Source organism: Hippocampus comes, unplaced genomic scaffold (genome assembly GCF_001891065.2).
Source record: "Hippocampus comes isolate QL1 unplaced genomic scaffold, H_comes_QL1_v1.1 scaffold33, whole genome shotgun sequence".
Lineage (NCBI taxonomy): Eukaryota > Metazoa > Chordata > Actinopteri > Syngnathiformes > Syngnathidae > Hippocampus > Hippocampus comes.
This window is the reverse complement of record NW_017804842.1, coordinates 1,221,057-1,238,168: the sequence shown is the minus strand read 5'-3', so window position 1 is coordinate 1,238,168 and position 17,112 is coordinate 1,221,057. Positions and strand designations below refer to the sequence as shown.

The 17,112-nt window shown below is 46.1% G+C and overlaps 4 protein-coding genes across 8 annotated transcripts in view; 2 read left to right on the top strand and 2 right to left on the bottom strand.

Moving 5' to 3' along the window:
* The window catches only part of rbm41 (RNA binding motif protein 41), a 20,257-nt gene extending 12,008 nt beyond the window's left edge, over positions 1–8,249 (top strand). For 2 of the 4 annotated variants that reach the window (XM_019873179.1, XM_019873197.1), the window contains 6 exons: positions 2,921–3,122; positions 3,229–3,433; positions 3,549–3,949; positions 4,231–4,381; positions 4,514–4,638; positions 5,365–5,474. In XM_019873179.1, the coding sequence (XP_019728738.1) occupies positions 2,921–3,122; positions 3,229–3,433; positions 3,549–3,949; positions 4,231–4,381; positions 4,514–4,635 (1,081 nt within the window). In that variant the 3' untranslated portion in view covers positions 4,636–4,638; positions 5,365–5,474. Of the gene's footprint in view, positions 1–2,901; positions 3,123–3,228; positions 3,434–3,548; positions 3,950–4,230; positions 4,382–4,513; positions 4,639–5,364; positions 5,475–8,177 lie in introns of those variants that run through there. The other 2 variants (XM_019873189.1, XM_019873205.1) reach the window with 2 other exon arrangements.
* LOC109516816 (claudin-9-like) lies at positions 5,304–6,517 on the bottom strand. Its single transcript, XM_019871621.1, has 2 exons — positions 6,444–6,517; positions 5,304–6,089 (listed from the first exon to the last, which is right to left on the bottom strand). Exon 2 carries the CDS (start codon positions 6,072–6,074, stop codon positions 5,304–5,306), a length of 771 nt encoding a protein of 256 aa, XP_019727180.1. The 5' UTR covers positions 6,075–6,089; positions 6,444–6,517.
* cldn2 (claudin 2) lies at positions 8,140–9,409 on the bottom strand. Its single transcript, XM_019871611.1, has one exon. The coding sequence runs from the start codon at positions 8,929–8,931 to the stop codon at positions 8,140–8,142; it is 792 nt and encodes a 263-aa protein (XP_019727170.1). The 5' UTR covers positions 8,932–9,409.
* A 2,449-nt stretch (positions 9,410–11,858) lies between these two features.
* Positions 11,859–17,112, top strand: part of clip2 (CAP-GLY domain containing linker protein 2) — a 14,336-nt gene continuing 9,082 nt past the window's right edge. For both annotated transcript variants that reach the window (XM_019873167.1, XM_019873158.1), the window contains exons 1-3: positions 11,859–12,969; positions 14,060–14,247; positions 16,766–17,108. In XM_019873167.1, the coding sequence (XP_019728726.1) occupies positions 14,139–14,247; positions 16,766–17,108 (452 nt within the window). In that variant the 5' untranslated portion in view covers positions 11,859–12,969; positions 14,060–14,138. The remainder of the gene's footprint in view (positions 12,970–14,059; positions 14,248–16,765; positions 17,109–17,112) is intronic.

Genomic DNA, 17,112 nt, shown 5'->3' with positions numbered 1-17,112 from the left:
TGTTGTATTGGGGAATAAAACGCCCCTGAAATGGGAAGAGAGGACCTTATTCCCGAAAAGTTGGCCTGAACGCCTAACATGTGGACATTTTCGACCGTTTTTAAAAAATCATTAAAAAATAAAGCTTCGTTATCCCGTGAGGGCCGTAGGTCTGGGGTAACTACAGCTCCCTGGCAATCTAACCAGACAAGTCCGGTCCGAATCCGATGTTGTATTTGGGAATAAAACGCCCCTGAAATGGGAAGAGAGGACCTTATTCCCGAAAAGTTGGCCTGAACGCCTAACATGTGGACATTTTAAACCGCTTTTAAAAAATTATTAAAAAATAGACCTTCGTTATCCCGTGAGAGCCGTAGGTCTGGGGGTAACTACAGCCCCCCGGCTATCCAACCCAACCACTCTGGTCCGAATCCGATGTTGTATTTGGGAATAAAACGCCCCTGAAATGGGAAAATATGACCTTATTCCCGAAAAGTTGGCCTGAACGCCTAACATGTGGACATTTTTGACCGTTTTTAAAAAATCATTAAAAAATAAACCTTCAGTATCCCGTAAGGGCCGTAGGTCTGAGGGCAACTACAGCTCCCTGGCTGTCTAACCCGACAAGTCCGGTCCGAATCCGATGTTGTATTTGGGAATAAAACGCCCCTGAAATGGGAAAATATGACCTTATTCCCGAAAAGTTGGCCTGAACGCCTAACATGTGGACATTTTTGACCGTTTTTAAAAAATCATTAAAAAATAAACCTTCAGTATCCCGTAAGGGCCGTAGGTCTGAGGGCAACTACAGCTCCCTGGCTATCTAACCCGACAAGTCCGGTCCGAATCTGATGTTGTATTTGGGAATAAAACGCCCCTGAATTGGGATCACTCATTCTGCACTTTTTTGACACATTTGTTGGAGCACTTTGCAGCAGAAGTAGTAGTTGTAGTAGTTGCAGAAGCAGGTAATAACCTAAAGCACACATAAATGCAATAAAAAATGAATACACAGTATTCTGTCAGTAGACTGTTCGGGTTGGATAACCGGGGGGCTGTAGTTACCTCCAGACCTACGGCCCTCACGGGATAACGAAGGTTTATTTTTTAATATTTTTTAAAAACGGTCGAAAATGTCCACGTTAGGCGTTCAGGCCAACTTTTCGGGAATAAGGTCCTCTCTTCCCATTTCAGGGGCGTTTTATTCCCGAATGCAACATCGGATTCGTACCAGACTGGTCCGGTTGGATAACCGGGGGGCTGTAGTTACCTCCAGACCTACGGCCCTCACGGGATAACGAAGCTTTATTTTTTAATAATTTTTTAAAAACGGTCGAAAATGTCCACATGTTAGGCGTTCAGGCCAACTTTTCGGGAATAAGGTCATATTTTCCCTCTTCGGAGGCCTTTTATTCCCAAATGCAACATCGGATTCGGATCAGACTGGTTGGATTAGATAGCTGGGGGGCTGTAGTTACCCCCAGATCTACGGCCCTCACGGGATAACGAAGCTTTATTTTTTAATAATTTTTTAAAAACGGTCGAAAATGTCCACATGTTAGGCGTTCAGGCCAACTTTTCGGGAATAAGGTCCTCTCTTCCCATTTCAGGGGCGTTTTATTCCCAAATACAACATCGGATTCGGACGGGACTTGTCGGGTTAGATTGCCAGGGAGGTGTAGTTACCCCCAAACCTACGGCCCTCACGGGATAACGAAGGCTTATTTTTTCATAATTTTTTAAAAACGGTTGAAAATGTCCAAATGTTAGGCGTTCAGGCCAACTTTTCGGGAATAAGGGCATATTTTCCCTTTTCGGAGGCGTTTTTTTCCCAAATGCAACATCGGATTCGTACCAGACTGATCGGGTTGGATAACCGGGGGGCTGTAGTTACCCCCAGACCTACGGCCCTCACGGGATAACGAAGGTAACGGGATAATGAAGGTTTATTTTTTAATAATTTTTTAAAAACGGTCGAAAATGTCCAAATGTTAGGCGTTCAGGCCAACTTTTCGGGAATAAGGGCATATTTTCCCCCAGACCTCCAGGCCAACTTGTCAGAAATCAGGTCAACATGCCAGTTTTCAGAGGACTTTTATTTCAAAATTCAACATCGGATCCGGACGAGGGTGGTCTGGGTGAAGAGCCAGGGTGCTGGATTCCTTCTTTTCGGATGTTCTAAAAATGGGCGAAAAGATCATCATGTTAGAATGCAGGTCATGTCAGAACGCAGGCCATCTTGTCACTTTTCAGAGGACATCAGATCCGAATGAGGGTGGTCTGGTTGGATACCTGGAGTGCTCTCGTGTCCCACACGCCTGGTTTGATTGAGGGATAACTGAAATTCATTTTTAAGAATCTTTTGAAATAAGGAGAGAAGCTCACAATGTCATATTTGAGAGGCATTTTAATTGGTGATGGAACATTGGAACATTCGATCTGAATGCCAGTACTGTGGTTGTATACCTGGCGTGCCCTAGTGTATCGACAACCTGGTGTGGTTGCGCAATCACCCAGATTGATTGTTTTCATGATTTTTTTTAATGATTTTTTTTATATTTTGTGAAATTGATGTACAATTACCATTGACTTTATTTTCTATCTCCACTTGAGAACGCTTGTTAGTGCTGTTCTGAGAGTTCTTGTTCTCCCTCCTTGAATCATTACCTGACAGCCAAGAATTTACTTATTTTATATTTTTATTAATTTCTTTTCACCCAATCAAATGACGTTTATGCATTGGTGGAGACGCTTTTATTTTGAAGGTGGCCAACGCAACTCGCTGGCGGCAGATTACCGTAATGCAGAGCACTGACAATCGCGGTGGCGGCTCACTTGCCTTCAATTTTGCGAGTGGAGGCTGGCTTGACCGCAGTAGTAAGAAGTGTTGTCATCTCTTCAATGAATACATTTTTTTCACAGTATGTATGTTGTGGTTCAGATGTGTGGCCAAGAAGCGGAGCTTTGCCCCAGCGGCGCTCTACTATCCGTTTGGCGAGCAGGTGTCTGGCGTGCGAAGCCTGTCTCAGTTCCAGACGCTGCAAGAGGATGAGCAGGAGCTGGCCGGCCTGCGGGAGCTTGGCCTCACCGACCCCGAGATCCAGCTGTGGCAAAATAGGGATGCCCCAGAAGTATCTGAGCAAGTAGGGGTCATTGTGCCACTTGGAGGTTTCTCATCAGTCTGGGGTGGAACATTCCTGGTCAACTTCCGTGGGAAGTCAGAATTTTCCGACCCTATATTTGTTCCAGTGTCACGGCGTTTGCGCGGCTCCTGACGTCAAGCGGCAGCGCCTCCAGGCCATCCGGGACAAGATTGCAGCCCGGGCGGAGCTCCTAGCGCGGCCTCAGCGCTTCGCCGCCAGCCGGCCACTGTCCCGTCGCGAGATGGAGATCGAGCAGGCGCTCTTCCAGGGTAGCGACCGGCAAGGTTTCCTCGCTGCACTCTACCATCGAGGTAAGGGTAATGCTCAGGGGCTGTCATCTATTTAATCAACTGCAGGCATTCGTGAACAAAGATAATGAACACACATTTTTTGACCACATGCAAATGTCTTTTCTCCCCCTTCCAGATGAAAATAACCAAGATAGCCTACAAGGGGCGACACCTACAGATCCAATGGACTCCCTGTACAGAGATCTTCTCAGCAAGTCGCCCCAGGGCGTCGAAGCTGCCCAAACGTTAGGCCTTTCTGCATCCGCGCCGTCACATGACTCGCGGCAAGGAGGCGACAGCCAATCAGAGGAAGGCTCACCAGAACCGCCCGAGGACCATCCTGCTCCCCCGCTGGAGATCAGCCGTCCAATCGGTAGCTTGCGCGGGGCGGAGGGGGCCGACTCGGGTCGGCCGCTCACTGTCACGGGGCGAGTGGCGACCGTGACGGACCAGGAAATCCGGGAGAACCGGGAAAGTGAGGAAGGGATCCGGAGCATTCCGAGATTCCGGAACTACCAGCCTGGAAAACCTTCGCGGGTATGGCCGTTGAATTTGTTTCAGCAATACATCTGCCCGCGATTCGTATCCAAAATCCGCGAGAATTAAATGGTTTAGAATTGCTGAAAGATGCTGGCAGAGCACTGCATAAAGCTTCTCATATCACTTCCACATAGTTCCTTGGTGAAATTGTGGCATGTGAAAAAAAAAAAACTCACTGCCTATTTAATTTTAATATGTTTGGATTTTAATTGTTTATTTTAAACCTTTAAGATGCAATTTTATCCCTGCTATTTAGTCATTGAGATTTGTCTTTCCAGGTGGTGTGCGTGAAGAACCTGAGCCCGCATGCATCAGTGGCCCAGCTGGTGGCGCTGTTCTCCAGGTTCGAGGGGGCCAGCGACAGATCCCCGCTGCTGTATCGCCTCCTGACAGGACGCATGAAGGGTCAGGCTTTTGTCACGCTGCCCGGTGAGTACGCGCTGGCTGCTGTCAAAACTAAAGTTCATTGCACAGTGTACTTAAGTCTGTGTGTGTGTGTGTGTGTGTGTGTGTGTGTGTGTGTGTGTGTGTGTGTGTGTGTGTGTGTGTTTGGAAATGGAGACACCGAAACGGCCCAGGATGCTTTGCAACTGCTCCATGGTTACCGGTTGCTCGGGAAACCTTTGGTGTTGGAGTTTGGCCGCGAGCGAACGGAAGCCGACCAACGGGAAACGAGGACGTGAAAAGTAAATACAAACTTCTTAGAAGTAGCCACGATTGACAGTTTTATGGGAGTTTTTTTTATGCATGTTCCTCATCAATTATGAATTGTTGGGTCGTGGCGATCTTTCAAAAACTTGGGATCTTTCTCATTTTTCTTTTAGACACTAGATGATGTATTTAGGTCCATTATGTTGGCCCATGGGATTAGAGTGGGATTAGAAAATGTACCAATTAGTTTTTTTATGAATGGGTCTAGCTAAAAAAGGGGGGGCAGTGGTTAACCCCCCCTCCAACTGTCCTGGAATTTGTGGAATTTAGACAAGGCTCTCATTATTCCAAATCATGATCTCACCACCCAGTACAGTGCAGCCTCCAGAATGAACCTGGTTGATGTTCAAATTATTCTAATTTCAAAGAAGTTCTTCCCTTCGGAAAATAAATATAAAAGTCCATTAATCGTAACTAGCGCCCACGTTAGTAGCATAGCATTAGTTCCTCAAAAGTTCGATCACAAAAGAGTCTCAACGGCTTTACAAGCCCACGGTTGACAAATATAACAACAGTCTGTAACGAGGGAGGAGCCCTTTATTCAACAACAAAAAAAAAACCAAAACAGTTTAATTTAACTCTGGCAAGGAGCGTTGATCAATTGTGCTGAAATCAACACTTTATGTATGACATCACATCTTCACACATAACGGGTGACATCATATGCTGACCCTCCGGGTTTCCCATGGACTCCCACGTAGCTCCCGGCGCCACTTCGAACCAGCGTCTGCCCCCTGCTGTTCACGCCCATTTGCAGGGTGCCGGTGTTCCGCGCCACCGCCAACGGAATATCACCGCTGCCGTCGCCCTTGTACGTGTAGGCGCCCCGGCGTCCTCCGCACTCTTGCCCCTCGTAGAAGGACGCGGCCAACATGCCGCCGCCGAGTATGGAGACCACAGCCGAGGTTATACCCAAGTAGAGGCAGCTGCCCGGCACGTACTTGAGTGTGGCGGCGACCATGTTGAAGTTCCGGATCACGTTGCTGGCACTCATGGAGACGGGCACCAGCGACGCCAGGCCGGCCACGAGGAGGAAGCACCCGCTCATGCCTGCCACCCGCCTCTTGAGCACCAGCGATCTCTCCAGCCAGACGGTGCACTGCATGCCCACGACGGCGACGAGCAGGCCCACAAGGGACAGCCCCAGGGAGCCCAACATGAGGACCCGGGAAACCTGGACATCGTAGGGCAGCATCAGGAAGGCCTTGTGCATTTCGCACATGATGGCCCCGTTCACCTTGTTGAAGCATTTCATCCACAGGCCATTCATGTTGGTGTCCATCACCCCCAGAAATTTGGTGTCGATGTCCACCGAGACCTCCCAGTAGGGGAGCACCGTGGTCACCAGGGTGCCCAGTAGGCCAATCAAGCCCAGGAAAAAGCCGACCAGCTCCAGAGGCCCAGAGGCCATTGCAATCGATCAGTCCTGAGGCGACAAAGGAGCAAATGAGAACTGCGTCGACACAGCTGGCTGACCACCTGCGAAAAATGCTAACTTGGACGGCGATGAATCGAGGTCAACTAGATGTAAATTTGTCTAACATTTGAAAGATTGTTTACATTTGGCTAGCGTTATCGGACCCAGAATCATTTTCCTGTGACAAATATCACAAATTGTGAAACTGAAAAACTGCAAAAAATGAACCAATTCCTGGCTAACATCTGAAAGACAGTCGGGGTCAGGATTTTAGGTGTGACTTTTTTTTTGTTGCTTTTTTTCCTACAAAACGTCCCAAAATGACTCTTGACGACTGCAAACTTTTTGAAATGATACTCACGCTTGACTCAAATCCGTCCAAAAACGAAGCCAAACAAAGTGTCAGCCTAATGCTTTTGAAACGAATGGTTCTCCTGTTCAGCTGGGGCGTGTTGTTATATGAGGCGCATGTCTTGATGTCTTTATTGGGTCATGCTCATCGCTGTTTGATGTGTTCCTTTTGTAGTCTTTATTTCACTTTATGTGTATTTATGACTCTCGAAGTTGCTTTGAAATAAACAAAACATGTTGACGCCTCTGCTCTATGTTGAATTGAATTGAACTTTATTGTCAAATGTGCTGTACGTATGTGTAACATACAGCACAGATGAAATTTCTTCCCTCTCAACATAAAACATTGACCTATGACCTGTAAATTCTCTATCGTCCATTTGTGTCCACCTTGTTTCCTGTTTTGAACCTCATTTACTCCGCAATGCAGTAATGCATCCTGCGCTTGATGTGCGCGCTCTCGTAACAAAGATGGAGCTGAACTGAAAGGCCTAGCTTTCAGTTTGCCCGTCCATCTATTAGCTGTGGTCGAACACGATCACGGATAGTAGCTGAAATCAGTTTTCAGGCTGGGTCGCTGATACAGAAACGATACATCCATCTTGGCCTTTTAACTCCTTGTCCAACAGAGATGGTGTTGGCAAAACACCAGCGGCAATTTCAAACCAAACGTGGGCCTGTGACATTGCAAGGCTCAATTTCTATGTGAAGAAGATACGTTCAAACATTTTCAAAAGCGGTTCAAATTGCATCAGATCACATGGCAACTGCATCATCCACGCCTTCTTGCAAAGATCATAGCCGTTTCTCAATCTCAAGAACGGTACGGTCTTCCTAAATTTGTACTCTGGAACATACTTCCAAGGAATGGTAGCCAAGTTGTCACAAGTCAACAACCGATGCATCCTTGGTTTAAGCTAGCAGACAGGAACACCATCTCAACGCAGCCGATGCATCCTTGGTTTAAGCTAGCAGACAAGAACATCATCTCAACGCAGTACCCCGCACCCATAAAGACAAAATCAACCAGATTATTTGTGTTCCTGGCCTAATTTAGGAGCTCTCGGTCTAGGAGGACTCTGACTCTCTTTGTAAATGTGGCCCCTGATGTTGGTTCAGTTGAGTCATCACACGTCCATTATTGATCCTTTTCGCTAGCGTGTGTGTTGTTTTTGTCTGCTTTCTGTTTGTAGGTCAGTTGTTGCTCTTGAATGGACTTTAATGTGTACTTTAAAATTGTATGTTAGTTCAGGGAGATGCATCAACGAGTCCCCACGTTAGCCACATAATGTTAGCATTTTAGGTGGATGACCTCAAAGCTTGATCCAGAGCCGTGCATCGTAACTAGCTTTTATTCGTTAGTAGCATAATGTTAGCATTTTGGCGCGATATGAAATTCCACCTAGTTTTGTCCAAAGCCACAGCAAATATGGCTCATATCAGTAGCAGAACAGCAACGTTTTAGTTAGCAAGATGGCAAGTGGCCCGCACGTAAGTAGCATAAAATTAGCTCTTTGTTTCAACACAAATGACTAAGTAGCATTATCCACCTATAATAACTAGTGAGCACGTGAGTTGCATAGCTTCAGCATTTGAGACAGTTCTCTCAAAAGTCTGAACACTCTTCAAACCACCATTTATTTCATTAAAAAAAATATATATCACAGTCAGTCTGAAACATGAATAAATCACTCATGTCCTTGGGAGATCACACGTATCCTGTGACATCATATCCTGCCTTTACAGGTTTCACATGGACTCCCGCAGAGCTCCCGCTCCCGCTTTGAATCAACGTGTGCCCTCTCCTGTCCACACTGATGCCTCCCATTTGCAGGGTGGTGGGATTCCGTACCACTGGTGCAGCGCCTCCGCCCCCCGGGTACGGGTAGCCTCCACCCCCATACCGCCTCCCCCGGTGTCCTCCACCTTCGTGCCCCTCACAGAAAGACACCGCCAGCATGCCGCCCCCCAGCATAGAGAGCACAGCCGAGACTACGCCCAAGTAGAGGCAGTCGCCCAGCTCGAACTTGAGAGTGGCGGGTACACTGGGACTGTAGAAGTTCTGTATCACTTTGTTGGTGGTCCAGGAGACGGGCACCAGCGTCATGAAGCCGGCCGCGAGGAAGAAGCACCCGCCCACGCCCGCCACCCGTTTCTTGAGCTCCCCTGAACCCTCCAGGCAGACAGTACACTGCATGCCGAGGACAGCGATGGCCAGGCCAAGGGTGGACAGCACCAGAGAGACCACCATGAGGGCCCGGGACGCCTGCAGGTCAGAGGACAGAGCCAGGATGGAATTGTACGTCTCGCACTGGAAGGCCCCGGTGCTCTGATGGACACACTCCATCCACAACCCCTTCACGCTGCCCGACGCAGTCACGATGTTGGAGCCGACGTGTGCCGTATTTTCCCAGAAGGGGAGCGCCGTGGACACCAGGCTGCCCAGTAGACCCAGCAGGCCCAGGAAGAAGCCCACCAGCTCCAGACCCGCAGAGGCCATGGAAACCAAACACTCCTGGGGAAAGACAGGAACAAATGGAAAATAAATACATCGATGGCTGACCAGATGTTATAATTGCTAACCTGTATGTCAATGAATGGAGGCTCACGAGCAAGCAAGATTTGTGAAACTTCACAGTTCGTAGCTCATTGGTTATTCATCACTACTATTATGTGCTATCGCTAACTGACTAGCTAGCTAGTAACTAAAGAGCTACTAATCTACAAGATTAGTAACTTGTACATTAGTACAACTAAGTAATTAACAATATCTCCTGAGGTGCCAAGGTTTTTGTGAACAAATGCAGTCATGGCATCCATTCTGAGAAGATTCCATAGTAGCTGTGGGTAGCTAATTGGCTAGAAATTAACTAGTTACCAATCTGCATTCCTACTTTCACGGGTGAGTTGCTAGTTGGCTGCAAGCTGTCAAGCGCTTGGGTATGTTGTAAGTTAACTGGCAAGCACCTCACTTAACGAGCTAGAGTTAAGTAAATGACAGAGGGTTACAATTACCAGCTACCACCACCAGCTTTTTGAATCTGTCTAGCAATTAGCTATTATTTAGTGTCAGTTTTTCTGTTTTTGTTGCTAAATAACCATTGGCAATTTGCAGGCTCGCTAGATATTAGACACATCAATTGATGGATCCATTTTCAGAAAAACATACAGAAGTGACAGCTGTCTTGAACGATTTGCAAGCTTCCTGTAGATAACCAGCGATGAGCAACTAACTATCCAACTTTTTGTTGCTTACGAGCACTCAGGTAGCTAGTTACACAGTCTGAACATCTGTCTTGGCGTCCATTTTGACGTCCCAAAATGATTGCGGTTGACAACTGAGCACAATTTTTATTTTATTTTTTTAAGACCAGAATTGGCTTTGGTGAACTTTTTGGTGTTATGAGAAATCTTGTCTTTTGATATCTTTAGCTTCCAAAGAATACGATTTACGAAACGTTACTTTAATAAAACGAAATTATAAAATACGGATTAGACACAGGTGCTTGCTAAAACATGTCTCAGTTTACTGTATAATGTCCAACATCGCAAATATGCTTACATCACATTGTAACTCTTGTCTCTATTGTAGCTTTTTAAAACTTTATGCTGTAAAATAGGGTGGAAAAAAACTTACTTCAGTTGTTCCCGTGGCCCGTGCTTCTTTCCAGTAAAAAAAAAAAAAAGAATTCAGACTTTTTCTGTCCAATTCACTATAATTGCGGCCGTACAACCCGACGCTAAAAGTCACTATTTAAGACTTTTAATGCATTTTGGGAAGCAGGTGGATTTGAAAGGCAGTACAATGGATGTCCGCGCGCGCGTGCGTGTTCGTGTGTGGCATCCTCATCCTCTTCAGATGCCGGGCGTCGTCATCCGGGCCTTCACCTCCTGTCGAACACACGCGCCAGTTAATCATTCTCTCATTGGCGAAACAAAACAACCTTTGCCACCTTCCCCTGGTCGCCCTCACGCGGTGCCGTAATGGGATTAGAAAAAAAAAGAGGAATAATCCCGCATGCAACGCTGGAGACACTGAGGCCTTTATTGGGAAACGGAACAGGGACGTTATTATCCCGAAATGTTGTGATGAAAAAGAGAAGAAGCAGGGGGAAAAAAACAACATTCAGCCATTTTGCCTTGTTCTAGACTATTATTTCTCACAAAAATACAAATCATTAAACACTGATAAAAGCATACATTTCATTAGAATTCAGGAGCACAACATTTATTTATGTTAGCAAATACATAAAGTTAGCTTTTTGCTTTTTTCAACAGAAAAATATAAGATATATGAACTTTTTCAAAAATATGCTCCTGTTTTGTTTTTATTTTTTTCAAAAACATCAACACATGCCATAGTTATTCTTCAAAATACATTTTTCCCTCAAAATATTCTAACCTCCTTCCCGTCACAAAACTGTTTTTTTCCCCCTTAAATACAGTGGGCAGAGAATTAATGGATGGGTGGATGAATTAAACAGTTGTACATGATTTCAGGCAGTTTAATACAGTCGCGCAGACCCAGACAACTGAGAGTAATGCGCTCGGATTCAGTGCACAGAATGTTAAAATTTTTTTCACCATTTATATGAGACACCACTTTTCATAAGCAGCGACATTGCGTGACAGTGAGTAAGAAAGACATGAAACTGCGGTGAACCCCATTTCCAATTACTTTAAATATTGCTGCTGCAAAGGATCTAGGGTAATAAAGTCCATACTTTCTTTTTGTAAAGACTGGTCACGAGTAAGATATGTTAGGGGTGGGTTTTAGGTTGAAAGGTCCTAAGCAATGATGGCAAGCCAAAGAGGCCCTAATTTCTTTTGCATGACACTATGTAGGTAGCTTCCGATGCATTCAACTTTCACCTGGCTGTGGGAGCTGACTGGCTAGCTACCAGCTAACTAGTTAATAAAGCTACATGTTAGGTACATTTCTATGCATGTTTGTTTGTTTCTTTGTCTTAATTATTAGTAGTATTGTTTTGTTGCATTACAAGAAGAGATGATGGCCGGGTACTACATAACACGGCCAGGTATCCAACCACCAGTTTCCTGGTTTTTGCTGACCTTTATGGGACATTTGAGGAAACTGCACTTGGAAAAAAAAAGATTAGGACAATGCATGCATCAAAATATTTTTTACTTTTCATTTTTAATTCACAAATTTGTTAACTTTACAGGATCGGATACAACGAAATAACGTCTAAAACTGAACAAAAACGATTTTTTTAAACGGATGTGACGTAGAAAGACAAGGCACGTAATTGTGCGCGGAGACAGTGGCGTGGCCACATCAATCACCCCCTCAAAAAAAAAAGGAGGAATTGACCAATCGCAGCGCGTCGTGGTTCCACTGGCCAATCAGGGTGTTCTAAATCACGCCGGCCCGGAAGTGTATCATGCAAGATTTGGTTAACGATTGCAATATCGCGTTTTCGTGAAAGTTAAATATGAGAGTGAATCTCACCTCGCGTCAATATTTTGGGTGTTGGCAGCAGCGCCTTGGTGACGAAAATTTGAATAAATTTGCTGTATCACACATACGTAAACATTATGTTCTTGAGCAAATTTGTCGACACCAAATTCCGATCCAAATCTCTTAGTTTTAAGAGTCCATTTCTTCTGTACGATTTATGTTTATGTCACATCATTTTATGACAATCTATGAACACATTTCATTTTGTGTTTTAATTCGGCCTGAGTTGACTCCCATAATGGCGTCTTTATTAGACAAACTGAGTGTATTTGTTAGTGCTTATACTGGATGCTTCCGGTTGAACTACTCACGCAAAAAGAGCGTGAATGAAGGCATCATTTACGGGTATAATGTCTGCGTGTTACAATTTTCATAATTACAACGACGCTGAAATATGCGGCGGGTGAAAATGAATCTAAACGTTGTCAGCCTAAAGTTGTGGCGTGCGTATGTTTGCCAAAAAGTAATGGATGGTTCAAATCTCCACATTTTTTAAAGGGAGCGCGCTATTGGCTTGGAGGGAGGAGGGGTACAGGCTGTAGTCTTCTGATCCGGCCCCCAGGAGGCTCTGCTTCCCCGGCTCCCTTTGTTCCGTCTCGCCGGTGTGGGTTGAGTCGGTTACGGGGAGGCTGCGCTCATCCCCCAATAATCACAACAACAGCAGCAAAGCACCGAGGAGAAAACCCACAAGCGAGTGGGCGAGGGAAAAGAGCCCCGGAGGAAGTCACGCGAAGACGGGTGGTGCCTTTTGGGAAGAGACGAAGAAAGAAAAGTTGCTTCTGATGCGTTCGCGGTCGCGGGCAAAAAGTCGGACAGACGATTTGCAGGGTGCGAAAACGACACCTTGGGGAGACTTCAGGTCGTTTTTCGATGCTCGCTTTCGGGAAGCTAAGTGCTAGCCCGTCAAACGGATCCACGCGGCGGACTCTCCCCTTCTGCCACTCTAAGCATCCATATTTACATCCCCCCCAGCCCAGGGAGTGGCATCATCCCTTTTCCCTGGAAGGAAAATTCCAAGTGGCTTCCCTTTATATCTGGACCCTCGTGTGAATCACCGTGAGTATTTACTGTGTTTGTTTTTTCTTTGTTGAATGGGATGAGGTGTTTTTTCCCCCCCTTCCTTGCCCCAGTCTGTGGCTCACAACAATGGAGCAAAGTGATGCATTTTAGTGGAGGTGCGCATGATGTACCCCCATCTCCATCCACCCGCCCCAGCACTATCAGGTGCAGGCCTCAAGATGGTGGAGGCTTTCATTTGGAACAATTATCAGCATCCTTGACCCATTTAATAGCTCGGCATGTGTCAGCTATCACCACATGCCACAATATTAGGGACGGGTGGGGGTGTGGGGTTGTGTGATAATTATGATGATGTTCATTTTTAACTGTGTGGCATCTTCAGCGAGGGTCTGATGGAACATTGTGTTTGTTATTGGGCTCGAAATTGAAGAGGCGCTGCAGTATATCAAACTGAGAGGTGCCGGCAAAATTCCGTGGGACCTGACTAATAAAACCTGCAATTTTCTTGCATTTCCTTTAGAGACTAATAATTTGTGGAAAACATTGAAATGGAAGAACTGCTGCTTTTTAGTGAGGAGGGTGGCTTCAATGGAAATTTTCTTAAAAGGGACAAAAGTTCTTATATTACATGTAGGCTACTGCACGTAAAAGTCATTCAGGAAAAAAAAATATCCAGAAAAAATTGTGATATACAAGAATAAAAGACAGATTTAAAGAAAAAAAATCAGATTTTGTTTTACAAGTTTTTGCAAGTTGTCATATTTCAAGAAAAAAAAATGTTTTTGGTAACCAGAAATTTTGATATGTTGGAATTAATTCCGAAAAAAAGTCGTAAACTTATGACAATTATCCATGAACGAACTCTAACTTTATTCTTCTAGCATTAAAAACCGAAAACTGCATTCTTCCTTTTTCTTCTTTCTTTGCACGTTATTTTAGTCGCGAACGCCCCTTAAAATCTGTCTAATGTAGAATGAACCAGCGGTTGAAAAATATCCAAACATGTCCATCGTGTATGTTCCAGTCATGGTGGCTAACGGTTCATTCGTACTCTCTGTTCTGCTGCCTTTTGTTGGTTTTAGCGGCATTCCCTCTTCCTGTCTAATAACCTTTCCTACGTTTACAGCTGCAAAACATGGAGGGAGGCGGTCACCACCTTCAAGTTTAGTGCCTTCACCATTTTTTTTTTTTAAATCAAATAAACCATGAACATGCTCAAGTCCAGCGGTCTGAAGATCCCCGGCCGCGGGCCCAAGCATTCCAGCCCGATGGGAAGGAACGCAACCTCCTGCTCCCCCGTGCCCCTCAAAGACAGTAAGTCACGCCCTCCCCCGCTGGGAAAAATGAAGGAAAACGTCTGGTCGTCATTGCTTTTTACTGACTCACAGCTGTGCTGCGTGACACGCAATTTCGCGGAATACACATGATGCGCTACATAATCGTCATGGTTATATAATTACTGTAACCCTCGTAAAACCCTTTATTCATTGTTCAGTTCTTGAGCTTTGAAGACAAAAGTTGTACTCGCTCCATTCTGGGGGGGGAAAAAAAAATTGAGCTGAATGTTTGCCAAGATTTCACCAAGCCTTTCTCAGTCTGTCGTCCACCAGCACTTCACAAAGTGTCCGGAAAATGAGTTTGCTAGTTTTAACCGCACAAACGAATGTAGTAGAAATTGTCGCTAAATGGGCGTATGAAATCCCAGCCTGCTCAATGTAAACATAGCTGCTTCCCACGCGTTAGCTGCTAAATTACAGCCTTGATGTCATGTTAGCATCCGCGCGACACTTTGCGCTCAGCCATGGTAACGTTGTAATCATGTGGACTATTTATAAAGTTGGTCCCCATTGTGTCGTGCTAATGATTATTAAGTACTAAAGTGATTGGCGACTAATCCCACGTAGCGAAGACATCCTGTAAAAGGTTGTACGTGAATAACGCTGACTGTTAGCTTCCCGCTTGAATCCTAAAATTATGACTCCAACGAATACAACTAAACTAAAATGAAGCCTTTTGCAAATAAATAACGCAACGAACAAAACCATCGCTAAAAACTCGTTCAAACTAATTAAATGTTGTCATGAAAAATGCGAAACTATTGTAAAGTTTTTGCCTCAAACACATTTTCGTCGGGGGGGGGGGGTTCCTTGCTTTGGATGCGCCCCAGGTGGATATTAGTGTTGGGCCCGCCCTCAGCATGACCCCGGTCATTTGGTAGCATGTCTTGTTTTACGACCGGTAGGTTTCGCAATTTCTCGAGCTGATTTTCCGCGTGTCCTTCCAGAGGTCATTTTTCTTTATTTGTGCCCGTCGGCTTAAATGGCATCACGTTACAGCTATCCACAGTTGGGGATCAGAAACATAATCCGTGAAACGTTGCACGCGGCCTAACATCTGTTTCCGAGCTGGGATCTGTGCGACGAGGATGGAACCACGGTTAACGAAAGAAAAAAAATGCTTACATATGCTCATAGTTATTGACAGCTGAAAAATACACCCGACCAAAATGTGTTCCTCATGTGGTCTCAACTTGATGTGCCTCAAGTGTTTTTGTTGTTGTTTTCCACGTTTGTTCCAATGTAGCTCAACGCTTGCCCCGCACAAATGAAGAACGGCTCAATCGCGACACCTGCGCAAAAAAAAAAAAAAACGCCAGCTGTGTCGTCAATAGCCCCAACTTGATCTTTTAGCTCGGCCTCCTCCATCTGCCGCTGTCCGCGACTGGATTTGAAGCGCTTGTAAATAACCGAGGCGGGCCGGTGGCGAGAGGTGTGTCCACTGCCAACGCTGGGAGATGGAAGAAAGTTATGTGGAGGTTTCATTGTGCGCAGAGAAGGGGGTGGGGGGGGGGTGAATGGCGCCTGTTCACATTGCCCGAGCACAATGGTCAAAGTGGAGGCTTGTGTTTAGAGCCTTCGCTCCGGGTTGGCTCCCTTTTTAGCCCAAGCCCCCTCGTGTTGCCTCAGCAAGATAAATCGGAGGCCCGGATGGTTGCGTACAAGCGTTTAGCTTGAAATTTACCCCGAAATGGCAGCTTCAAACCAAAATGGCTGACCTTCTGTTCACTTTCGGTGAACAGGAAGTCAGGTTTTATTCATATATATTTCTATATATATTATTTCTACACAGGTTTTGCCAGGTTTTATTTTTCTCAGTATTAGGGGGTGCCATAGCGAGTCCCTTTTGGGCGAGTTTGAGGAGGATGCGCGTATTTTGAAGTATTGGTGAGTGACTTGTCACCCATTTCCATAACAACAGCAACATATGGCAGCAATTGGGGCATAAACCTCCAGCATTGGGGCCACAAAGCCTCGGGCAGGTTTGCAACTCGGGGTGGTGTGGAGCGGGCAGCAAAACTCAAACACACACACACACACTCACATTTAATGTGAGTGTGTGTGTGTGTGTGTGTGTGTGTGTGTGTGTGTGTGTGTGTGTGTGTGTGTGTGTGAGAGAAAACGGGCGAAGAATGAACGAGTTGAACCGCAGATGCGTCTCACTGACCCACTTTTCGGGTCCCAATTAGAGTCCGGCGACACAATCTGCGCCGTTGTGCTGCACACTGACACACACACGTCTTGCCTTTTTTTTTTTTTTTTTTTTTTTTTTTTTTTGCCGGCACGACGACACGGTCAAAGGGGATTGATGAGGAGAAGCTCACAATGTGGGCACTGTTTTTCACGCCGCTTGAGGTTTCCTCAAATAAATGCAATGCCAACTTTTGTTCTCTTTGCCTCCACATTATGGCGGCGTGGAGTAAAAGTGTCTTACTTTGCCATTGTTATTTTGTCCCCCGGTCCAGTGCTTTAATTGTGATGTTGTTGGCCTGCAGATGCTCCGGTCAAGCCCAGCACGCCGCCCAAAGCGTCGGAGGAGGGCGACGAGGTGGCGGGCGACTACACGGTGGGCGAGCAGGTGTGGGTGAACGGCGTGAAACCCGGGGTCATCGCCTACCTCGGGGAGACCCAGTTCGCCCCGGGCCAGTGGGCCGGGGTGATCCTCAACGACCTCCTGGGCAAGAACGACGGCTCGGTGGGCGGCGTGCGCTACTTCGAGTGCCAACCCCTGCAGGGCATCTTCACGCGGCCCTCCAAGCTCACGCGGCAGCCGGCGGCCGAGGGCAGTGACGGCCTCTCCGCCGAGTCCCTCTGCGCCCATAATCAGACCCTGCAAGGCGGC

What these genes read in the sequence shown, in the direction of transcription:
- cldn2 (XM_019871611.1), bottom strand. Translation starts at nt 8,931, where the DNA reads ATGGCCTCTGCGGGTCTGGAGCTGGTGGGCTTCTTCCTGGGCCTGCTG.
- LOC109516816 (XM_019871621.1), bottom strand. Translation starts at nt 6,074, where the DNA reads ATGGCCTCTGGGCCTCTGGAGCTGGTCGGCTTTTTCCTGGGCTTGATT.